Source organism: Phyllostomus discolor, chromosome 4 (genome assembly GCF_004126475.2).
Source record: "Phyllostomus discolor isolate MPI-MPIP mPhyDis1 chromosome 4, mPhyDis1.pri.v3, whole genome shotgun sequence".
NCBI classification, from domain to species: Eukaryota; Metazoa; Chordata; class Mammalia; order Chiroptera; family Phyllostomidae; genus Phyllostomus; species Phyllostomus discolor.
This window is the reverse complement of record NC_040906.2, coordinates 10,492,726-10,519,530: the sequence shown is the minus strand read 5'-3', so window position 1 is coordinate 10,519,530 and position 26,805 is coordinate 10,492,726. Positions and strand designations below refer to the sequence as shown.

General features: G+C 35.5%; 1 protein-coding gene across 3 annotated transcripts in view; it reads right to left on the bottom strand.

The window, feature by feature from the left end:
- The window catches only part of CUL3 (cullin 3), an 86,886-nt gene that overhangs the window by 22,923 nt on the left and 37,158 nt on the right, over positions 1–26,805 (bottom strand). For all 3 annotated transcript variants that reach the window (XM_028511056.2, XM_028511057.2, XM_036022790.1), the window contains 6 exons: positions 24,256–24,369; positions 8,551–8,711; positions 7,448–7,562; positions 6,000–6,228; positions 1,322–1,467; positions 463–639 (listed from right to left, as the gene is read on the bottom strand). In XM_028511056.2, the coding sequence (XP_028366857.1) occupies positions 463–639; positions 1,322–1,467; positions 6,000–6,228; positions 7,448–7,562; positions 8,551–8,711; positions 24,256–24,369 (942 nt within the window). The remainder of the gene's footprint in view (positions 1–462; positions 640–1,321; positions 1,468–5,999; positions 6,229–7,447; positions 7,563–8,550; positions 8,712–24,255; positions 24,370–26,805) is intronic.

Genomic DNA, 26,805 nt, shown 5'->3' with positions numbered 1-26,805 from the left:
CCAGATATAAAATAAAGGATTGAAACTGAGCTTCAGTATATGTTTTCAAACTATTTTCTGATATTCTATCTACGCCTTCAAATTCCTGACATCTAAGTATTATTTGATTCATAAACCGCCAAACCAGATGACGGCAACAACATTTTGTGCTGTAGATAACTGTTTTTTAGTTTATTATCTCCAGAGCTGATCTAACCCTCACAGTCTAAAGACTTTAAGAACCAAGGCTGTGTTAGCTGTTGGTTTTTACACATTAAGTGAAATGTCAAAGTACCTCTGACCATTTCAAATACCTTAAACAATCCTTCACAAAAACCACAGCACACATCTAAGTACAGCAAAGGGCTATGCTTATTTTTATATCTACAAAATTTCCTAATTTTATACTTGATTTCTTAAGTTTACACACAATCTTCTACCTACAAGTAAAATTTAATGTATTTTCAAATATATTATACTTACCCCTTTGACTCCCTTTTTCAACTTATCATCAATAAATAATGAGAGGTATTCAGGGGACCTGGAGTTGAGGTTGAGAAAGTACTCAAAGTCACCAGCAATAGTTTGTTTAAAGAGCCGGTCATTATTAAATGATTCTTGGAGGAAGCGATCAAATCTACTCTTCAGATCCAATAAGCCCTTCCAAATAAAAACACAGAAAGTCAAGACACATTATTTTTCTAGAAACAATACACATATGAACATGCATGCTAAGTTTAACTTCACTGGTAATATGTGTGTATTCAGTATTAAATTTTTAAGCCTACATCTAAGTCTATTAGAAATGTCAGTGATGAGAGAAGTATTGTATCTTCCACTTATGTATTGCAGGCAATGAATCAAAGAGCCTCCTCACTTGTTACTCCTGATCATCTGTCTTTATTAAATGGGCAAATCTGAGAAAATTAGCTTTAAAAATGTACCTCAAAAGCCCATTATTTATATTAAAACACAAAAAACTTGGAGCATAATTTATTCATACTATTGCTTGAATGCAAAACATTTTGACACAAAAAGTAACACATTTTTTTAACACACTAAAGTATATGAATAGGTAGGCATCTAAAAAAGTGAAACAACAGCTTCCACTCTTAAGACTATTTAAACAAGGTCTTTGCCAGACAGAATATAAATGAGAAGCAGCAGCTTAGTCTGGCTCCCGGATATATACATATTTTGCAAAGTTCTAAAATATTTAAGTCTACCACTGGGAAAATGAAGTAAAAAATACATAATACATAACATAGTAAAAGTGACCTTTGTAGCATGTGCCAATATTCCTTTATCATAAACTTAGAGAGAATCTTCCATATTTACTTACCTGGATATAGTCAACGGGATTCTTTCCTTCGCCCTCCTCAGAAACTAGGGCTTTACCTTGTTCCCTCAAATAGGAACTCATACACTCACACATTGTTTTCAAACCATTTGGCACACGACTAAATAACTTGTACATGCAAGCAAGGTCTGCAATCAGAAAGAACACAAAAATCGGCTACATTAAAGATTAAGAAAAAATATGAATCTGTTCATGCTAATTTGTGATACTTAAAACTGAATTCTCCATTATAATCATTTGCTGACATGAAAAACTACTAAAAAACCCCCAGCAAAATACCAAAAAAGAAAAAAAACAGGATAATTAATGGTTATTATTGCAATTTATAAAATACATGTTTTAGGTGAAACACTCTGAAAGCATCAGTAAAATGTCTCAGCAATTTTAGTTTACATGAAGAGATGCCCAAAGCGCGTAACAAAGCCACAAAAAATGAAAACTGAAATTTTGAGTTTCTGCATAATTGATCCTATATAATTCTAATCTAGAACCTAATATTACTAGAAACTATGTATCAAAAGGATAACTTTAATTATGGTGTAATTTGTAGTCAATGTTAATTAAAACCAATTAAAAATATTTGGTCCTACAGTTATTTAAAAAAACATCTGGTCTTATAGATATTTTTAAGCATGCCATCTCAAAAGTTTAAACAACAACCATGAAAACAAAGTATACTAGGATTTACTTCATTACACATCATGGGAAAGTTTAAATGAAATTTATAGCATCAATTCCTATTCTTCAATATTTTCCTCAGTGCAATCTCTAAGACTTCCCCAGGTGATCTCTTAGAGCCAGTAGCCAGTATCTGTACTTTAAAAATTGGTCTATCTCGCTATCTTGCTTTTATTTAGAATGAACACTTTAGACTCTGTCTACTTTTTACATCATTTTCACAAGATTAAAATGTGGAGCTGAAATAATGCTTTTCCATATCTAGGGCTTCTTTGAAATAAGAACTTACAGGGAGACTATAGTGTCAGAACTTTATGATGATATAAAAAAGCTTTATAATCAAGAACTTTAAAAATGGAGTTAAAAGAACAGTTTCTAGATCAGAGGCTGGTAAATCTTTTCTGTAAAGTACCACGTAATAAATACTGCAGATCTATGAACCACACATGGTCTCTGTTGCTATTCAATTTTGCCAGTGTGCAAGCAAGAAGCCATAGGCAATACATAAGTAAATGGGCATGGCTGTTTCAATAAAACTTTATTAAATCTAAAATTTATATAATTTTATATATAATGAAAGTGTTCTTTAAAAAAAAATTTTCCCAACCAAACTGGTGGAGGCTCATATTTGGCAAACAAGCTGTAATTTACTAGTCTGGTATACATTTACAAGATCAACTTAAATCCTAAAACTGACGTATGTATTTTAAAAATACTTAAAAGTTTTACAAAAAGGGCTCCTAAAATTATTCAGTAACTCACAGAAGCAAATTTTATTTAAAAATAAGTTTCCATCAATAATGCATGTCCAAAGTAATCTACATACAACAAAGCTTATAGTTTTCTCACATTTAATATAAAACCAAATTTCCCATGTTAAAAACAGGTATTACAAATTTAACAATATAGACATACAAGGTCTGCCCAGAAAGTATCCAGCAATGTAACATGAAAAATAGAGACATTTATTGAAGGTACAAGAAGAACTGTACACAGGGCAATGATGCCTCAGTACTCTTCAAAGTAGGCTCCTTGGGACCTCACACAGTTCTCCCAACTGCTGTATCAGATGCTTTGTCATATTTTCTTGAATATTGATGGTCTGAAATCTCTTCCTTTTTCAAAGGTGATTTTAGTTTTCAGAAAAGCCAAAAGCCACAGGGCACCAAATCTGGGCTGGAGGGGGGATGAGTCACCTGGGTGATCTGATATTTCGCCAAACAACTCTGCACGAGATGTGATGCAAGAGCAGGAATGTTGTCATGATGAAGCTGTCAATCACCAGGTGCCCATAGCTGTGGCCTTCTGAATCATCCAAACAGTTTCCGCAGAGGATTGTTCAAGCTTAATGCAGATTTGTTGCTCTACTCACTCAGTCATTTTGAATGGGATGGCCACACAGTACACATGCTCACTCCATGGTGTCTACCACCCCCATTGACTAGTAGTTGTGAAGTCATCATTGTTCTGCATGTGCATTCCAGTCCACTCGCCTTGGCTGCCAGGTTACACTCATGTCTCACAAACCATTCTAGTTACATTAACAGTGGTTGGACTTTTTCCGGACAGACCTCGTATACCCCAGTAAATCTGGCATATCAAATACCTCTTAACAAAATGGTTTTCAACATATCTATTTTGTTTCTACTTCATTACAGTTTTCCTGAATTATATGCTATATATTGAACTGTAGGTAAATTACTACAATTTCATTGGCTTTCACTTAATATAAATGTATGGTGTAGTGGAGGATATGAGTGAGAAAATAAAAAATACTTGGCATTCCAAAATTAAATATCATTATTTCTGTATACAATAAAACAATAAAACAAGATACCATTTGAACTTAACTTCACAGTACTATCTGCATCTGATAATCAATCCAGTTCATTCTCCATTCATGGTGGGAAAACTGTTTTCACTTTCTGATTTATGAGACATTTGGCTTCATAATGGTGAAGCTGTGCCCCTGACCTATTCTTGACATAATGCTCAAGAGCAGAGCCTAGCAAAATTAAGACATTTCACAATTAGTTTTCTAGTAGAAAGTCAGGAAACTGAAGCCAGGATTTTACAATTTAATTTTGAACCACAGAAGTTGCTTACTTGCTGAAAACATTAAGTGCTAAATAGAGAACTATGGTGAGTAGCTACTGTGGTATTTCTTCATTTATGTACTTATTGAGCACTTGCTGTGTATAAGGCATACTTAATGTCATTAACCCAAGTCTCCATGCAGGTTACAGAAATAATGTAATTCAGGCACCACTAACCACCTCTCTCCATCAAACATTTTATAGCCCCTAACCTTCAGCCCATTGAATCTTCCCCCTCCCACACCTTCAAGGTATGTAAGAAAGAATTGACTCAATGGCTAAACAGTACACTGGAAAGCTGGCTGATTCTCATTCTGTTTAAGTAGAGGAAAACACTTTTCATAATGTCCCAATCTGCCAGGGACCCTTTAGATCAAGGGCCAAACTGCAGTCTATAGGCCAAATACAAATAGAGCCCACTGTCTTTTTTGTACATCTTTGGGACTAAAAATGGTTTTCACATTTTTAAGTGGTTGAAAAGAAAATCAAATGCAAGTTTACAGAAATATAGTCAAGCTTATTCTTTTGTGGTATTGTCTACTTTCTCAATACAGAGCATAGAGGAGTAGTGTACTAACTATCATATATGGCTCACACACCTAAATATTTACTATCTGTCCCTTTATAAGAAAAAGTGTGCTAATCCCTGACTAAGACCTTTAGGAGCAGCTTATTTTAGAAAACATGGCAAACATACTTAAAAATGTTTTTGTTTCTATAAAGCAAAAATAATTTTAAGCATTTTTGCTTTTACAAAAATGGTTTACCAGAAGGGCCTTTTAAAAAAGTTAACTTTGGGGGGTTTAATGGCAACAATAAAGTACAACTCTTCAGGAACTTATCGCATGTGTAGAAATATGTAACCATTTCAGAACACACAGCAAGGGTTCCCTGAGAGGAAGCATGGAACAACCTCTCTTCTCATCATCTTTCTTTTCCATTCTCTTCTATTCTCCTCTCTTGAAAATTATTCACTTAAATTTTCTTCTTTTCATTCCCTTCCTAGGTCATTACCCCAAACAGGCAATACATATTTCTTCTATAAGAAATAAATGGCTAAAATATCAATAAGACTTCATCCAACGAGCAGGAAAATAGAAAAGTACCATGTTTATTTTTTAATATCATACCAGCGATTTATTTATAAACTCAGTTTTAAAGCAAAGGTTCAGAAATTAAGAATAAGGGTAACATGACTGTTTACTTATTTTTTCTAGGGTACTTGTCACAAAATATGTTTTCAGGAAAATAAAGGTAAATAGCCAAAAGAAATGAATGCTACAGTTATCTCAAAATGTTTACTTTTATGCAATTCTCCTTTCTCTGTTTTCAGTCTGTAACTTCAAAGTCCCCCAAACCAGTTTACTAATTTATCTAAATACATCAATACAAAAGACACCCATTTTTGCCTTTTTGGAACCTTTATCAAAATTGACTCCAACAATACAGCCTACAAACATTGTAAATCTGGAACTTCAGATTTTAAAAGAATCACAAAAACTACAGGACATTATATGGGAACAGAGTCCAAACCCTTTCGTATATGTAACACCAAAGTTCAGGAATAGATGAGAAGCTCTCTGGCCTCACCAATATTAGATTTAGCTTCTGGGTTAAGAAAAACACAAACTGAGGAGACTTAAGATGAAAGACAGACAAAAAAAAAAAAAGCCATTTGATTCACCAGAAACATCTAAAATCCTCATTATTATAAAGTTTTACTATTAAATCCTATCAAAGTAACAAATAACAAACTAATGCTATACATACACAACTTCTTGAAAACTGGCATTGTAACCTATTTTAATTATAGGAAAATTTAAAAAATTACTGAATAACTGGTAGAACTATAAGAATTTAACTATTTTTCAACTGCTAAGACTTACCTTCTGTCTTTCCATTTTTTAACATATGTACTAGCCCAGAATTCTCCATTTCTACTATAGTTTTCATGTGCTTGGAAATGAGTTCCCTCTCAACCACCTTTACAATCGGCTCTTCGGTTGATTTGTCAAGGCAGTGCATCACTCGTTCTATTTCTTCATTAATCCTAGCTTCCACTTTCTTTATATATACTGAAGCACTGTTTTCTGCTAAAAATTTCTGGCTTTCCATCTGCAAATGAGAAGCATGATTCTTTAAAAACATAAAACCAAAATGTGTTTCTGCTTTTAACTAGGTTTCTGTAGTATTTATCACAAACCAAATTAAGTATCATAAGCATTATTAATATTTGTTTATTACACATGTTCATATAGTCTGAGTTATATATATCCTTTAAAAGCAATCACTTACCCAAGACCAAATGAATACCCTATCCTTAAGCAGTGTTTTAAATACTGCCAGCCAGTGCACTCCTAATAGCAGAAGTAAACACATGCCAGAATACAGCACCTGACTCCAAGTGAGAGTGACAACTTCTTCTTTGATCTGTTTTAATGTAAAATTATGTCTAGAAAGATCCATCATGTTCATCACCGAGTTTTGCTGGAGTACTGCTACATACCAACATCCTCTTGCCACCCTACTCCCAGTCTCAAAGGAGTATATATACTGAAGTTGGAGAAATAGAGCTTTTAAGTATTAAGCTTGTCTGCTAACACTAGCCTTACAGAAGTTCTACTAAATTACCAACGTTAACCCAAATGATTTAAACCTATTTGAAAGTAGGATTAATGAACATACCTAAGAATTACATAGTAAAAGATACATTGATGTGAACTATGTACAAATTTAGTTAACACTTCTTACCCTAACAAAAAGTAGTTTTAATCCTAGAAAATATCAAGTTTCTAAGAACTAACCAAACAAAAATCTTGGTGAGACCATCCTGATAAACCCTGGTTACTATTACTTTATAAATACTGTCTTTTCAGTTGGTGTTTGGGTTGTATATACTGCCACAAATTTGCATCAGTTGTACTTACTGACCTATAATTTCCCAATAAACAGTCTTTAAGACATACGCACTATGGGACCATGGGTATTTCTACATTTATTTTACTAGTTACTGAACAGTGCGACTTCTTCAGTGATGCACTGCCTATTAACTTGTGGTAAATAATTTGCAACATATAAATATAATAAAATGTTAGTTATTTCTAAGTTTATATGTTTTATAAGATAAAAGACAATGTGTCTTAAGTTCAAACTCTTCCATTTATTTTCAATGAGTTCCTTCACTGAAATGTGAGAATGTGGGTAGTTATGCTGAAGCATATTTTTTGCACACTCCTCTCCTCAGTAAAAAAGGTCAAGATATTCAAATTAATAACCACATTCGGTAACTTTAAGAACATCTTAAAAGAGCACGATTTATATCTTCACTGATTACCTGAAAAAATTCTGCAGACATTTCCAAAAAAGGAGCCTCAAAATCTTCTTCATAGACGGATCGTCCTTCAAGGCCTAAAATCATTAACATCTGGCAAGCATTTCTTATTGCGCCTCTGTCAAAAGAAGTTGAAACCATTTGAAAATCAAATTATATCAAAGACTCATGTAAAAAAAAAACACAACAGTAGTAGCTAGAGTTTCAGAGCGTTTTTTAAATCAAAGTGACCAATCTCCCAGAAGCAGCTTCTTTATACCATAAGGCTCTAAAGTAATTTTATTTGGAAAGTGTATCTTGACTGCACAGGTATTTATCTAAAGTTGTTCTCATGTAGTGATTACTTAAGCATGTTACAGAAATATGTTTAAAATGTGTCAATATTTGTATATTTAAAAGCAGCGAGAATAAAAATGCTGCTTATTAGGAAGCAGGGAGGGAAGGAGGCTGTGTTGCTAGACATAGAAATTTTTGTATCAAGTGGCTTTTAAGCAGTCCTGACCAAGCACCAAAGCTGAAATAAAAAGACTAGCAAAAGTCTTCATTTAATAGCTGCTTTGAATAGAGAAGCAGAGAAAGCAGTTTTGTATGTGTAAGCCACTCTAGCTGGCATCACAAAAATGGCACTCCAATCATGCTAGAAAGGGAGAAGGGATATGACAGAACGGTACAGTAGTTCTTAGTCATTTTAGACTATGCTCAACATTTTCATTAAATATGTTAAGAATGAAGGCTAGTCAAAAAAAAGCCCTTAAAGAAAAAGACAAAAGAAAAACAATGTTATCAAGCAGCTAGAAAAGAAGAAAAAGAAAGAAAGGGATAAAATGCCAGCATAAAAAATACATGAAAAATCGAATGGGGAGACTAATGGCTGATCTGCTTTAAAGAAGCACACCAAATGGAAGCTTAGGGTGGCGTCTTCTAACAAGAGAAGTATGCTTGAAAGTCAACATCTACGTAATTTTGTTAACTGTGATATGGGCTTTCAAGAATTTTCATAATGTGCTAGGCAAACTTTTATTTATTTTAATAAAATTTTGACAGCGAATGGATTCTCAGGATATAACTGCTAAAAACCAAAGCTCAAGTAAAAAGATGATTAATACCGGTCTACAACTTCTCCTTTCCGCTCTCTTGCAATCATATCCAATAACGTTTGTCGTAGATGATCCCTAATACACCCATAACGTACAACTTGATCTCGAAAAATAATTAATCCTAAATTGTAGACATTCTCCACATTATTTTGTTGTACATATACACGGTCCTGCAGGGAACAGAAAATCATATAAACATGAGCACAACTGAAGACATAATACTCACTGTGAGCTACAAAAGTAAAGGCAACGCAATTCCAAAAGCAGTCATTTCAGGTGAGAAACACTTCAAGCTATCTTAAGCAACATGGAATTTTCTACTAGCCCCTAAATTATATAAAAGTAGGACTTTACAATTTACAATTGTTTTGAAATGAACAATGGCTGTATGTAATTGCTCATTTACCCTAAGAAAAGAGGAGCAAAAAGCAAGCACACACCCGAGAGGGGCCCAGGAGAGGAAGCAGAGAGCAGAAGAGAAAGGCGGACAACAAACAACACGGGCAGAGCTTCCCTTCTCCCCAGAGTCACGCCAGGCCCCAACATGGTTCTTACTCTGTGAAATACTCTACTTGAAAACAGTTTTCTATGAAGTAAAAGTAAGACCCAAATGATTTAAGTTGATTGCATACTGGTAAATATTAAAAGGCTTTCAGGCTTATAGCAGAGCAGCATTAAAACACCTCCAGTTACTGTCATTTTAAACAGATTACTTACTACTAGCCATCTTATTTTCAAGTTCTTACCAATGTGATTACAGGTGTCTCACTTTATGAAGCTCAGGTAATCCAGAACTGGCTATCAAAGTCCTATTTTGGTCATTATTTCAAAATACATATTTACACCAAAATACACTGAAATAAAACTACTGATCTGAACTCACAAAAGGATTAGTAATAGAATTCCTTTCTGTTTTTAACCAGAAGCTCTCTGGTCTGTGAACTTCCTAAAATTATAAAATTGTGTTTGTTCATACGTAAGTACTTTGGAAACAGATCTTTCACTAGATTCTTAAAGGCATCTGTAATCCCCAAACAGTCAAGAACCATTTTAAACTGTGGTCTTTGAACTTTGAAAAGGAACACTGGCATTACAAGCAATATCAAACAAAGCTACAAGATGAACATGAACAGAAGTTCTACCATATTAGCAATGCAACTAAAATGATATTGCTCAACCTTCCAATCAATTTTGACTAAATTCTCTATGAGTAACACTCTCTTCATGCGACATCCTTCTCCCAATCTTCTTTTATTTATGTCACATAATAGTACATAACAAATGGATACAAGGAAACTTGCTCTTTCATTAGCACCTTTGGTGCTCACATTTTTCAAGTCCTGATATCAACTTTAGTGAGTTCAAAATTTCCACTGATGATTTTTCTGACAAGTTCTTGAGCTTCACAAGACACTAAATACCAAGATTCCCACTGAGCAACTCTCTCTCTCTTTTTGATGGCTCTCTGTTTTCCATATACTGAAGCTAGTCTTTCTACTCATGACCTTCAGGCCCTAGTGTATGTTATAAAATTCCCTCATTTAAGAGTACAGTTCAATAATTTACAGGGAATTTCTATAGTTGCATAACAATTGCCACAATCCAATCCTAGACTATTTCTATCACTACCCCCCCGCCCAAAATCTTTCAAGCCATTTGCAGTCAATCCCCACCCCAGAACCCTTGCTTTCTCTTTCTACAAATTTTCTTTTCTAGACATTTCATAATTGGAATCATGTCATCTTCAGTATCTGACTTTTTACTAAGTATAAAGTTGTTAAGGTTCAATAATGTAATACGTATTTCATTCCTTATTAGTGCTTACTAGTATTCCACTGTATGGATATACCACCTTTAGTTTATTCATTCATCAGCTGAAGGGTATTCTGAGCCGTTTCCCGTTGTCTACTATGAGTAATGTTGCTATGAACATTTAGGTACAATCTATTTGTGTACGTATGCTTTCAATTTTTCTTGGATAAGACTTTTAGGAGTAAAAGAACTGAGAGGAACATGAAAAGTACCTATTTTCTCTAAAGTGAAAATATCAGTTATTAAAAATTTTTGAATATAAAAGTAAGAGACATAGAGTCAGGAATTCTTCATATAATCTCCATCTCTACCATTAGCTGGCTGTGAGACAGCTGGTGTTGGAGCCAAGCTTCGAATGTTTAAGTCCACGAGAGACAACTGTGGGGAAGGGAAATACAAATGTTGTAGTCTAAAAGCTAAACCTTTGTCTTTTAATGTTAATGTAAGATTCTCAAGGTATAGGTAATGATTATTGTGAAATGGCGTATAATATTAACTCTGAAATTTGATTATAGATCCCAGAGGGATACTAAATGGAGAAGGGAAAACCCACAAACTTGAGTGTGGCTATTTAAATTAGTAATACTAAAGAGTCATTTATATTATATGTTTAGTATGTATGATTAATTACCATCAAGCAAAGTAAGAGCTACATGCATATACCCACGTGTTCATGTGCACGTATGTTAAACAGATGTGCATGCACACCTTTAACAATAAACCTGTGATGTGCACATGAAGTATGAAAATATCTGCTAAATGAAAATGCTAAATATGTGTATTGCTTATTAACACAATCAGCCTATGGGTGACACAATAGTATTTTCGTAATACTAGTTTCCAATAGGAACCTCTCTTTGTTAAAATACAATCTCAAAATACAGATAAGAAAAAAATCATCCCAAGAGAAAAAAATATTAAACATAACATAAAAATAATATTTTAACCTCAGGCTTTTTAACCAAAATGTAGTTTGTATGAGTCTAACACCAGTCATTTATCTGTTGAAGACAGCTCAGCAAAGACAGAAAGTTGGTGGATGCTTCTATCTGCCTTTTCAAGCCAAAATGCAGCCATTTTAAATATAAAATGTTCTGAAAAACATGTTTGAAAGCCTAATGTCTGAATCAAACATCAGATTTACTAAAGAGAGGTGACTTCATCTCCACAGAGATAAACTACATTTTAAATCTCTAAATTTTTTATTCTCTCTCAGGAGGAGTTGCTAACCTGCAGTGTGCAGGAACCTTCACAAGCTAGATGGACCAGGGGGCGGGGAGTAATCAATGACAGAATCATTTCATCACTCCTGTTTTCAGAACTGGGAAACAGTCAGACTGCTTTTGCATCTGACTTCATCTGTGCAATTAACTCAATAAACCAACCTAGAAACACTTCATCTGTAATGCAACATCCACCTCACAATCTTATTCTACTTATTTCCATTTCTATCCTTGATAGAACAGCTTTTATTAAGACCAACTTCCCTGCCAAGAACAACTATAAAAGTTAGATTAAAGAAAATGTAAAAGTACCACCTGTTTAAAAACATGGACTAGGACAGGCAGATCGCTAGGAGCTGAGCAGAGAGAGTTGCAGTCTTTCTCGCTCCTACTACAGAAAAAGAGGACCTAAGCCAGCGGATGTCCATGTAAAACCTCTGTGGCAAATACCTACTCATAACCTAGGACTCTCCACAGTCTCAGCTGACAAGAGGTTATCAGTCTACAAGACCGCAGGTATTACTACTACCACCATCTAAAAACGATTTGTCTGTCCCCCTTAACTAATGGCTTCTCCAAGATACCCAATCCATCAAGACACCTAAATATTTAATGTATGACAGATCAAACTCAGCATGCCAAAAGTATTTTTAGGGGTGTCAAGATGTGCTAGGTAAAAATACAAATTTTATGAAAGCTAAACCTGTGCAAAGTCAAGGAGTGACTTTGTAAGTGGCTATACAGCTTCACCACTCAGAAACTGGTGTTAAAAACAAATCAAAATAAAGCAAAAAATCTGTTAATGAAGTCAACTCTTACTACTTAATTTACCTATAAGAAATGGTTCAGCAAATATTTTTAACCAACTGTCATTATGCCACAGAGAAGCAAAGTAGGAATAAATGGCTATTGGGAACAGGAGCCAATGAGGCACCCAAGGAAAGAAAGAAATTATAAATTCTTTCACAGTATCACTCATATCTAGTGTCTCACTGAATAATGTTTTCTTACGAAACTAAATAGGTACTTGGGAAGCAAATTCTAAAACTAACCTTTTAGAATTGGTCACATTCAATTACAAAACTTGCCAGTACAGCCATAAATACAATAGTCCTTTGTCTTTTTATAAAGTCTAAGGGAGCTCTTTATAAAATCTGTGCTTCCAATACAAGTAGTTCAGTACTTGCAATAACACCACTGATGAAACAAGGGCAGTTATGGATTACTACACATTTGTCTACACTTCCCTGCCTGGTCCTTACCGTGGTCACTGGTAGTTATTTATTTAGGCAAAGACCCACAGAAAATAACAAGCGTTGGGGAGAACACAGAGAAATCGAAGGTTCTGAGAAAAGCAAGGTCTTAGAGAAATAGTTATATATCTGTGTGCATAGTAGCATTATTCAAACTAACCAAAGAGTAAAGACTACTCAAGTGTCCACTGACAGATGAATGCATAAGCAAAATGTGGTACATGCATACAATGGAATATTATTAGCCTTAAAAAGGAAGGGAATTCTGACACATGCTATAACACAGATTAACTCTGAGTCAAGTCACACTGGAGGTCAAATGCAGAGACAGGAAGTACAATGGTGGTGACCAGGAGCTAAGGGGAAGGGGCAATGGGGAGTTATTGTTTAATGGCTACAGAGTTTTAGTTTGGCAAGGTCCAAGTTCTGGAGATGGCTGGAGGTGATGTTTGCATGGCAGTATGAATATACTTAATATCACTGAACTGTACACTTAAAAATAAATAGTTAAGATAAATTTTGTTATGTGTATTATACAACTTTTTTAAATCCAACTATTTAAAAGCATCAAAGAGCAACAAAGGCAGCCTGGACTTGAGGGGTCAAGATTCTGGAGAAAAGCCCAGTATACTGAGAGGAGCCCCACATTTACCTTTTGTTCTCTTGGGTCATTTGTTGTTTTTGGAGAACTGGAAGTAGGGGACCAAACAGAAAGTATCAAGCAGCTAAGACTTGTAAGGGGCCAAAGACGGAAGAGGAGAGAAATCAGAAGAACCAGAAATTCTGCAAACAATTTTGATCAAGATGTTCACTGACACATTACCTAAGCGTGGATGAGGTACCAAACCACCCAACAGCAGCACTGGGAAAGGAGCTGAATGGAGACTGCTGGCTGACTTGCAGAGGCAAGGAGAGAAAAGCTGCAATTCAAGGCAGAGTAATGTGTAGAGCAAACTGGTAAGCACCTCAGGCTTTTAGCTGAGACCCCAGAAGGTCTATTCCCTGAGTAAAGACCTGCCTTGGAAATAGAGGCAAACTAAAAACAGCCCAATCTTACTAACAAAGCCTAAAGGCTAACTTCAACTAAATTATAGTGATCTGCCCATACTGTGCCTGCCTGCAAAAGAAAATTGCATTTCCTTTAAAGATAATATTATCCAAGGTCTCCACATTTTTCATATACAGTATTGGTAAAATTACCAGGTTTGTTCCCCCACCAAAATAAAATACCCCAGGATCAAATGTCTGAAAACCAAGAGGAAAAAAAACACAGGCAGTCTAAAGTAGTCTAAAACTCATACTATCTAGGAAGTAGTTGAAAGCAAAACTAATATAAAGTAAACCACAAGTCAAGGATCTATGTTGTAATCACTAAGATAACCACTAAAATAATTTTAGAGTAATATATAAAAAGCAGCTAATGGGGAAGGATGATAATGGGACAATAAAATATACTTGATACTAAAGAAGGCAAGAAAGCCGGGAAAGTCAATAAGGAACAGGTGAGACTAAAATAAAAAAAGATAGTGGGATGGCAAATTTAAACCAAATGTACCAATAATTACATTAAATGTAAATGAAAATTACTGTAAATGATGGGGTTAAAAGGCATGTTACTATTTGGTGCTTACAAGTGACACACCTTAAATATAAGGACACAGAAAGGTGGAAAGGAAAAGATGGGAAGAAATTTGCCACACAAACATTAATCAAAAGAAAGCTCATACAGTTAATATTATACAGAGCAGACTTTTAATTAAGGCAAGAAGTATTACTAGAGATAAAGATATTTCATAAAACAAGGCAATTCAATAGAAAGGTAAAACTATTCCAAATTCATAGTCACTCCAAATATATAAACTAAAATGAGAAATAAATCCAAATTTATAATAAATGATATTACAAATTTAAAGATTTTAACATTTCTTAGCTGACAGAACAAGCAGACAAAAAATATTTTTAGTTAAGATGTGAAAGATTTGAACATGGTTAATAAATTCAACCAAACTGATATGTGTACAACACTATGTAACTTGCAGACTGAAACACTGGAATTAACTGAAATTTAAAACTTTTCTTCAAAGATACCATTAAGAGAGAGGAGGACAAGCCCAGAATGAAGATAGTATTTCATAATACATCTATCTGAAAAATAACATCTATCCAGAATATATAACAAACTTCCACAAATTACAAAAAAAAGGCAAAAAAGTTTGTGTACGTTAAGTTATGCATCAACAAAAATGTTTTAGAAAATTAGAAGAGGACTTTCAAATCGGTGTAGGGCTAGTGTAGAGCATCTGATTTTTTTGGTGAGTTTCTAAGGATCACAATATTAGTTTTAAATAACTTCTGGTGACAACTAGGAACATAAGTCCTAGCCATTTTTTAAACGAGTATTTTAATATCAGACTTAAAGTTACTGATAAAAAACACAGAATACAAAAGACCCCAACGTGCTTTGATAACTGAGAACAGCAACTCTGTACCAGTATGCCACACCACACTGCTGTGCCACAGGGATTTTTAAAACATGCAATAAGTACCTGAGGGGCACTGACCTCTTATCCCTTAGAGTGTCAAATAAAAAATGACAACAGCCAACACAACAATAATCATCCAGTGTGAAGGAATCAAAATTACACCTACATTTTTGGTCACAATGGCAAATCTTTTTTGGTGTGCCACAGAATTTTACTAATTAGTTTATGTGTGCCATGAGATGAAAAAGGTTGAAAGTCTCTGGTTGGCTCAGAGATAAAGTCACTGTTCTTAAATCAGGCTCTGAAAACAGGGTTATCTGCCCAAACAGATGTCCACATCATAAAATTTCCCAATGATAGAAGAACTTGGAAAAAGAAAACACAGCTTTTTAGAACAAGGGCTTGATACATAATACGGACTTATATACTTTCTGAATGAATGACTTGACCCTCATAAGCACAAAAGGTGAATCAATGTTAGTCCAAATCAGCGTAAATTATCATATGTAATTTATCAGGGTAAATGATCATATTCATAAGTTTTGTTAAAGCAGAGTCAATATACGTAAGTTTTCTGCATTGAGGTGAAGACTGCGAGCTTTGGAATAAAAAAAATTCACTATTCCAGTTATGTAGTAACTGTGTGATTGTGGCAAGTTAACCTCTCTAATCCCAGTTGTTAATCTAACTTCAGTTTATCAATTCACAAAATGGAGAATATAATACTCACCTGGAAGTTCAAGTATTTAAAACATCTTGCACAGGGATACAGCCATGTAGTAAATGATATCTCTTGTTATGTATTCAGAAAAGTATTTTTACTTTTTCAAATAAATAAAAAATGTTATTGCTTTCCCAGATTATAATAAAAAAACCTCTGAGAATTAAATAAATTAATATGCTTAGGCTATGAACTGCTATCTGCTATTATAAGGAATAGTAGAACTGGGTAGACTCATAGGCAACCAAGGCTCTATAAACCTACCTTAAGAGTTGCTTAAGACATTTCATCAACTTAACAGTAACCTACTCACAGCTCCTGTTTCCCCCTTCGCTTTCAGTTTTAAATGGTATAAAACTTCAGGGCTGAAAAGAGCTCCAAATTTAAAATGATCTAACCAATGCAACTTCCAACCACATCCCATAGATAGGTTTGAGGAAACCAACTCATCAATCCTTGAAACTGCATACAAAATGGTGTGTGTGTGGTGAATACATACACATGTATCTTCCAGGAGAGGACCCATGATTTCTGACCATTCTCCGAGGGGTGTGTAACTCCCAGAAGAAACAAAGCTCTTACCCAATAATTTTATTTTCCTTGTAGATAAGGAAACAAGTGTCTTAACCAGAAAGGTTAAACGACTATAGCAAATTAATGACAAAGTATGAACTAAAGCTTACTATCTCTTAATTCATCATTAAATATTTTCCACACTACTCCAAATTTCCTATATATATAGTATTGGGAGTTTCCCCTTTATGTACGAAAGTTTCACTTCCTTTATTACATCAAGAAATACATGCTCTATCTCTGACTGTACCACAGGGCCTACACCTTGTGCTTAATATATACTTGCCTCCCTAAACTCAATGTCATGGACTGTTGGCTATACCATCACTGTGCACACACACAAACAGTTCACAGGTCATACTAACAACAGTGTTTGTGGTTCCATTAATTTGTTTGAAACAGACACTCAGATGGAAGGCAATGAATTCCTGATTGTCAAGTACAACACTCTTAACCTTTAAAGTATTATGATGATGCCCTGGTTTTATTTTACATAAAGGTCTAGTGCTTGGCTTTTGACCCAACCATAAAGATGTCAAGGTCTTATACTGTCAGCCACAAACGCAGGAACTAGAGAACATATGCGGAAAGCCTGTCTCGAACAAACCACTCTTGCAAAAGCAGCCATTAAAAATACTAAACAGGTGTGATGCTTAACAGCCCAAAAGCCACTGGATCCATTTTCTAAGATATCATTTTGAAAGCAGAGAAAGTGCCAAGATTCTTAAGCAAACTATCTGTGCTCATCCAGAATACAGCTATTTTCAAACTTCCCTAAATGTGTAACCTAGGCCATTCGAAAAAAGAAATGTTTCTTGAACCGAAAACCATCAAAATCTATAGAAAAAAAAATACAAACTCACAAATTCCACCATCTCCATATTCTCATCCTATTTCTGACTTCCAGGGACATACAAATCCTTAGTAGCTTCAGCAAGTAACTTACATTTCTCACAACTCTACTCCTTGACATTTATTACCTTCGGTAACTTTAACATTCATAATAGTGGCCAATCTGACATAAGTCCTTACAGATGCCTTAATTTTCATCTCCCATCTTACTAGGATTCCCTGCCCCCTCCCCCATATTGATACAGGCAAATCCTGAAACCCATCATTAGAAAACATCAAACATTTCTGGCACTGAAGATATTTTCCTCCCACTTCCCCTTACTTTATTATAGTTTGACAAACCCGCTCCTCATGCTCACTGGATCTTCAGATCTACTGATCCCTAAAACCTAATACTTCTATTTCCTAGAACCTTAGGATTCACTTGCCTACTTATTAAAACAGTCCATGATCATTTCATTAATGCCACTAGCAATCAGAATTCTCCCCCACACCCTTAGGCAACGTCTATCACTGGCTTTCCCTTATTTTGAGTATTCTTCTCTGAGATGTCGAAGTACCTTCAGGAAAAACACAAACTCTGCTGCCTGCCTCTACTATACGAAAGTTGTGCCACCTCACCTGAATTATCCTCTCACAACCACAGATAATTCATTTGTTTATAGATAGCTGACCCCAGCAGAGGAGTTATTCCAAACTTCCCTCTTGTATTAATTTCCTACTGCTGCTAAACAAATTACCAAAAATTTAGTAGCTTTTATATTCTCTTAAAGAGTTCTAGACTAAAATCAGTTTCACTGGGTTAAGGTCAGGATGACTGCAGAGCTGGTTCCTTTCGGAGGTTCTGGGGGGCGGGGGGGGGATCCACTTCCTTGCCTTTCTCAGCTTCTGATGACCACCGGTATTCCTTGGCTGTAGCCTCCCCCATCTTCAAAGTGTGTCACTCCCATCTCTGCCTCTGTCCGCACACCGCCTTCTCCTCTGACTCCAATCTCCTGCAACCCTTTGGTAAGAACTCCGTGAGATCCCTTTGGGCCTACCAGAACAACCTAGGACAATCTCATTTCAAGGCCCTTAACCTAATCACATCTACAAAGTTCCCTTTACCTTTTAAGGTAACAATCATTAGGTTCCAAAAATCAGTCATGGACATATCCAGAGGATCATTATTTAGCCTACCCCATTCCTCGACACCTCACGTGGCTGTCACCCTAAACGGACGGTCCCCACCTCCGACTTCACTTGGAAGAGCATCAGAAGAGTTTTTCAGCTCCTCTCCACAAAGCTGTTGCTACGTTCCACCTCACCTCTTTAGCCATCCTTGATGACTTGCCAAATGCTTCAAAAGAAGTACTGACCCTCCTTTCCTATATTATCTTTCCCCTACGATTTTGAATTTAGCCTCTAATCTTTAACCTGAAATACTCTATCTTTGCTGTTCATAAAAATGACCAGAAATACAAATTCAAGTAAAAACATGAAAATATCTTTGAAATTTACCATAATTTTAGGCAGAAAATTCCTCTACTAACCATCCATTATTAACCTATATATCACAACAGAAAACCCTTCTTTCTCTTTCCTTTGACATGAATTCTAATTGTTCAAAAATAGCTTAGAGAATACCACCCATAATTTAATTTCATCCTGAAGTTGTATAATGTTTAATGGGAAAAAATAAGCTGATAATCTAAATTTATTGATTATACCAATAATTAATTACTTTATAACCTATAACAAACTTTCTCTGTAAAATATTTAAGTTTTCCCACAATCATTAATCTTTTAAATAATTAAATAATTAAAGCTGAAAATAAAGGTTATACTGAGCAACCCCAAACCAATCTTAGAAGTTTAACATGTAGGCTGTTCTTTTAGGAACAGAATGACCTTGAAATAACCAATTTAAGTAAAGCAGAGATCACAAACTCTACTGCCTTCGGAGTCTAAACAGGTAATGCAAGTCTCAAACACCAGGAAGAGGTGGAGCGGCAGAAACTGGAGGTCACATGTTTCATCTAGAGGCATAAACACTTTCTTTTTTTTTGGAAACACTGAACCTGCCAAACAACAAAGTTATGTGGAACAAATTTTGACCAATGGCTGCCTCCATGTAACCTGTGAATACATTGTCATTTTCAGGAGTTAGTGCATACCAAAGTACCCACACATTGGGGAGCATGGCACTTTAGACACAGATACCCCTTGTTAAAGTAAAGTCAGCTGGCTGAGTAGGTGGTAGGTGGTAGGTGGGTAGACACTGAAGTATCTTCTCTCCTTCTCTGAGCCTGAGATCTAAAATTCCAACAGTTAGAACTAGTATTCATTGGAAGAAGAGATCTGTTTTGTCTCCATGAAGGTATAACCAGCACACTTCAAGTATATGCTCTAGCTAGCAGGCAATGTGACCAAAAATAATGCAGACACCGACTACTTTTTTGATTTTTAGACAACTAAAATCACTTATTTACTTTGACTAAAATACTGGATGCATGGATGCATACACTTATCAAAAGTAATTTTATATACTTTATTTCTGCACATTTCAAGGTATATAAAGTATACGTTAAATTTAAAAAGCCCTCATTTAATTAAGACCAGAAAACCTCGGGGAAGAAGGGCAAAATAAAGAGAATGAAAGAATTCTACTTTGTGAAACATGAAGAAACCTCATCAACTCTTTAATTTCTGAATATAAAAGAACGTATTTTTAATAAGCATTTTGAAAGAGCACAAGCTATTTTGAAATCTATGTATATTAACCCATTCGAGATATGTAAGTGCCTAGGTTTGCTCAAGGAGTTCTGCTGGGTGTGGGAGATGCAGTGTGGTGACAGATCTCATGAAGTTCAGTCTAGATGGGAAACAAGGCACTAAACGGTGGTTAATGAACCTGATAAATGCTGCAAAGGAACAGTACCAGGTACGATCAGAGCAGCTGTGGCCAGCAGGCAGTACATGTAGCATGGGTCAGGGAAAGCTTACCAGGAATTAAGCTAAGTGCTAGAGGGTAAGTAGGAATAAACCACATAAAGAAAGGAAACATTCTAGAAACATTTTCAGACAGGAGACATGTATGAAGATTCGAAGATGAGAAGGATCTCTGCAAGGAAGTAACATCATGTGCTTTAAAATAGTACCTCTAGGAGCAATATGGAAAAGAGAGAGGAGCACAATGTTGTAAGACTAGTTATTATATGAAGAGAAAGGAAAGAAATGAAGGTGATCTGGTCTTAGGTAGTAGACATAAAAACAGAAATTGCCAATTATTTTTATCGAAATATGATATGGAAAGAGGGAGAAGAAACTGACAAGAATAAGTCCCATAAACAAATGAAATGAATTGACACAGATTATGAGCTCACTTGGAAATGCCAAGTTTGAAATACCTCTCAGACAATGCAGGGAGCTGTCAACTAGACAAATGAGTATATGAGTCTGAATCTCAGAGAATGAGACTGCAGACATAATTTGGGAATCAACTACACAGAGGCACAAAATGAAACCATGGCAGTAAATGAGGTAGGTATACCAGGAGAAGGAAAACTAGGTCAAAGCCCCAAGAATGCCTCTAGTTAAAAGGCAGAGGAGGAGTGGCCAAGAAGAGAAAGTCAGAAAGGGAGGAGGCACAGTAAGGGAGTGCTGTGTCACACAAATTAAGGACCCAACATGTTAGAAGAAATGACTGCCCAACTGTGCAAATACTGCTGGAAAAAAATCAAAAAGCAGGAGAATTAGCAGTGATCTTTGCCTTCAGATGTGCAAATATGGTGATCCTGATAAGGGTAAGACTGAACAGAATACTTGAGACAGAAGCTTAACTGGAACATACCTAAACTGCATGAAAGATGAGAAAAGGGAGATAACAAGTGTCAACATTTCTTATGAGATGTTTAGTAACGCAAGGACCCAAAACAAAATCGGTAGAATTTCATTTTGAGGATGTGAGTGGCCCAAACATACTAAAACTGATGAGTAAGACCCAGTGTAAAGGCAGAACCTGAAAATACTTTTGGTTTTTGACAAGGTAAAAAGGGATGTAATCCTTACAAGGGGTAGAGTATCGGCTTTTGCCAGAGAGACACTACCCTCCATTAAAACAGGATAGAAAAAGAAAAACACAAAAGGGGAGAAAATACAGGTAAAATTGTAGATTCAGTGGCAAGACACTAACATAGTTTCCACCTGATGCTCTCTCTTTTCTCTGAGAGGCAGAAGGCAAGATGAGTTATTAAAAGCAAGGGGACCAACAGGACAGCTGGAGGTTAGAAGAGAAACAATAATTTCAAAGTGGTGGAATGAGCTGACCTGAGAAAGGGTGAGGCTACTGGGTAGTGTAGGGGGCTGACTGGAGGTCTGTGACAAAGGACAAATGGTGGCACTGACCTACCCTATGTGGGGCTTCCTCCAACAGAGGCCCAGGAAAGGTTTAAGTTGCTGGGTTTATCCAGGGTTGCAGCGCTACCAGATAGGTTGATGAAAGGTTGAAGGGACAAGAAATAATAATATTAGTTAAATTTTACTGGGCACATTTTAGTCCGGGGCTCTGAAAACACTTTATATGAATGGATCCTTTAAGCCTCATGGCTATTCTATCTCCTTGGTACCATATTTCATTTTATGAACGAGGATGCTGAGGAATGAACTTGACTATGGTCACATTAACAACTAGCATTTCATGAGACAATAGATAGATAGATAGATAGATAAACAGAAATAAAACAAATTTAAAAAAATAACGAGCCCTGGCTGGTGTGGTCAGTGGGCTGAGTGCCAGCCTGCGAACTGAAAGGTTGCTGGTTAGAATCCTGGGTTGCAGGCCAGGTCCCCAGTTGCGAGAGGCAGTCAACTGATGTTTCTCTCCTCCTTCTCTCTCCCTTCCCCCTCTCTAAAAATAAATAAATAAAATCTTTTTAAAAAGTAACATGATAAAAGACTAAGTGTGTATGTAATTTTAAAATACTTGTGTCAGTAGAGCAATGGACCATGAAATTATAGGTGGACTTCTACCTTAGTGTCAGAATATAAAGACTCACCAAATCCAGAAGTTAAAGAGAACAGTAATAAGCTAACTCATTTCACATTTATATCCCAAATATTGTATGTTTTTATATACTATCTCATTTCCTCCAAATGTCAGCACAACATGAATCTATATTCTGAAAAGGAAAATGAGGCTCAGAAACACTAAACAATGTATTGCACCTTTTACCAAACCCTTGAGAAATGAAGTACCCTCTTCCTGACCCCCTTGCCACTAGGCCCTACAAAACCAGGGTGACAGGCCTGACTGAATTTACCAGCAGAACGTGTTTTCTCTCACTAAACATTCATGCCACACATTACTTTATTCTAGTAAGTAAAAGAAACTAGGAAAACTCTCACCACTACATTACGACTAAATAAAATAAGATAAAAAAAATTTGAAAAGCAAAAAGTAAAAGCTTAGAAGAAAATCGTTATTTCCATTTCCCAAATATGAGCACTGATATAATAAGATGTTATTAGCTTGGTCATTTTGTAGTGACAGAATAATTAAGCAGCTTGATGGGTTTACTGTCATTCTATAATCATATTGAAGTTTAAGAAAACCTGATAGTTTATCACCTTTAAAGTAATGAAACACCTTAGCTCAAGTCAATGTTTTCCAAATTGTTGTACTGAACAAGATATTTTTCTTAACTGAAAGAAATAACAGTAATAATACGTGAAAAAATGAAATGTACAAAGGGGACCCTCCCCCAAACTGGAATTATCTTCTGGACGGTGGGTCCCTTGTAGCACAGGCTTCTCCTGATCTATATAGGTGAATGTTCTAGGAACCCAACTCTATCAGTGTACCGACTGGCATCGTTGTGAGAGGCTGTGTTCAGCTTCAGTGATTTTGTTTAGAAGACTCTTTCAATGTGTTTGCCCATTTCATGATGGGTGATTTACGAGCACACCTGCCCACACTGCAAGGGGTGTTCAGCAGTTTTTGACCAAAAACGGCATGACCCCTATCCACGCCATCCTCCTTATTCACCGGATCTTACCCTGAGAAACTTTCTTTATTTCCCTGGATGAAAAAAGTCCTCAAAGGGAAATGTTTTACCAATGCAGAAGAGGTGAAACAAGAAAGGGCAGATGCACTAAAAGGCACACAAATTGACAAGTTCAAAAACTATTTTGAGCAGTGAAAAAACTGTCTTCATAGGTGTATCACATCAAATGGAGAGTACTTTGACGGTGACTGAAGTTTAAACATGTAAGAATAAATACACAATTTTTTATAAGTAAATTCTGGGATTGTTTTGGTCACCCCTCATATATCTGAAGGACATGTAATACTGCAAGGATTTACTATTAGGATAAATAGGTGGCAGCTAATAGAGTACCGTTATTACAAAAATATTTGAATTAATGACATCCCCTTTCACTGAAGATAGAAGGACATTAGGTTTTAAAAACGTGTAATAAAATATGTATCTTTCATCTATCATGTTGTCATTTAACCACCCTTACACTCAAGCGATATTAATAAAGGTTTTCAATATTTCCCATTTTGAAGCAAAAATGCTAGATATTGAAGAAAAAAAATAACATCTTATCCTCCAAGTCCTTCATTCCAATCATTAAGTACACGAAACACTAAATCTTTTACTCATAAGCTAAGGTGGCCCTTGCAAGTGAAATATAGTTTATTAAAAAAAAAAAAAGCACCTTCCACACTGACATACTATTCAACTAAATGTAACAAGAAAACATTTTGAAATATCTGACTTCTTAAAGGAAAAACAAGAAAAAACTCTACTTACCATATACATTAGTATGTCTCTGATCATCACCATAGCTGTTTGATGATCATTCCAAGCTTGATTTAGCGTTTGAAGAAAGTTGTTATTCAATGAATTAAGTACATCTTCTCGCACCTATTAACAGAAGAGTTCATTACAGTTTGTTTACACACACACACACACGTGCACACGCTCGTATGTATACATGCACTTATCTGTTTGATAAAATAATGAAGTGGAATCTTCAATTTTAAATTACAGAAATGTTACAGACCAGTAGAAATATTTTAAGCTATAATATAACCTACGTACGGATGACTAACAAATGTGTTTTGTATAGTCCAGGCCCTTCCCTTGACTTCCGAAATCATAAAGCAATCTCCTGGGCATTTCTTAACATCACAGTCGGAATAGAATCCTAAACACTTGTAAGGAAATACAAGCCTCTATAGAACTGGTCCCAGGTCATTGCTCCAACTCCACCTTCCCTCTCCAGTCTCTGAAGAATGGTGAGACCACTGATTCTGGAGTCAAATTACCTGGGCTCAAATCCCAGCTCCCTGACTAGGTGTGTGACTTTGGGTAAATTATTTAATCCCTATGTAATAGTGTCCATTGTGTAGGATTGTTCTAAGGATTGCATTAACACTCCTAACACACTTAGAACAGTGCCTGGCGCTCATTAAACACTCAGTGAACATTAACTATTAATTTAGTACACTCTAGCTACAACAGAGCTGCATACAGCAAATGTGCTCTGACATTTCTTCTGCCTTGATTCACAGCTCACTCCCTCATTTCTTTCTACTCAAGTTTCACCTCCACAAACAGGTTTCCCCTGACCACCTATTTCAAACAACAACCTCTAACTTTACTCCTGTACCCTACCGTTCATTTTTCTGCACAGTACTCATCACTACCCACTATATTACTAGCTTATTGCTTTTCCCACCAAAACGTACAGCAGCAGGGATTCTACCTTTTCCATGTGAATCTCCTGCACCTACAACAGTGGCTGGCATTTGTACGTTAAGAACCTTTAGTTCATCCCCACCCTCTAATCCCTGATCCACTTCCAACACGGTAAGCTGTTTCAGGACATCTGTCTTTGCACATTAAGTTCCCCGAGTCTGAAATGCCTTTCTAATGCAATCCTGATACGACTACGTAGATTCAAGAATTTCTTTACAAAGTCCACAAACACACTTCCACTTTCTTCAATAGGAGGTTACTGACCACTTCTTCCTGCTATGCTATTAGTCCAATAGAAAGTATTTAACTAGAAAACAGAATCTAGACTCTGGTTCTAGCATTAAATGAAGAAGTAGTGCGTTTGTCCTCTAAGTTCCCATGACTCTTTGGGACTACACTGCCAACCTCTCCCAGTTATTTAAATCCAACTAATCTTCCATGGTAAGGTATAGCTCAATTCTCAGTTAACTCCAGCCTCACCACACATCTGCATCTCCAAATATCCTTTACCACAGATAATCTGCAATAGTAAATTTTTTCCAGGTTGGGGAGAATCTGAAGTCATGATTTTTTTTAAAAACAAATTAATACATGAGTTGAAATATGTAAATATCTATAAATCCGAATTCTAAACACATGAAATAAAATGTCATTGTATATTATAACTAGTGTAAACAAGTGGCTGGAAGTGCCAAACACTGAAAGAAAATACACATAACACACTATTCCCAACACATGGGAGAATAAGTTCAAATTGAGAAAACTGTATCTAATTTATTTTTTCTTATATATTAGAGGAAATGAGGTCTTCAAAAGATATTAGAGAGGGGACAACAGATCTATTCTATAACCACTAGCCTATACTTAATCTTTTGTTCACAACTGTATTTTGAAGCATCTGAACTTCAAAACATATCACAGAAATTCTCCCATAAAAACGTTGACTATATCAAAAGTGATAAACATCCATGTTGGTTAGTTTATAGTACTGTGTTTAACAAATACTATTATGCAAAGTAGAAAAAATATCATTTATTTAAACCCATTAAGTCTACCATTTGTCAGATACAAATTCCCAAGATAGCTATGAATACAAGTTGAAAATGTAGCTATTTACAAAATTCTTCACCAAACTTCATATTCTTTCACTGAACCACTAAATTTTGAGTGTTAATTAAATTAAAATCATGACAATACTAGAGATACTCTACTACATAACAAAAATGATATATTCCAAACACCAGAATTTTTTTGCAATTAATTAGTTTTAAGGACTTACATAAACCTCTGTATACTCCTTTGTTGTAAAAATTAAGTTATATGTTACCTATACTAAAGTCACTCTGATTTTGGAAAACAAAAATGTGCTTGGTGTATTTATTTGAATGAATGAAAACGTGATAAAATATAGTATGTTTTTCAAAATAATACTCTTTAAAGTAAAATATATCAACAAATGTTTATGTAATATTTATACCTGACTTTCAACAAAATAATGTGATCAACTAGCACAAGCTCTCATAAATCTTCATTTGCATCACACTTCAAAAAATTATCCTTACAAATCAATAACAGAGAATATTAAGCAAAAAATAGCTA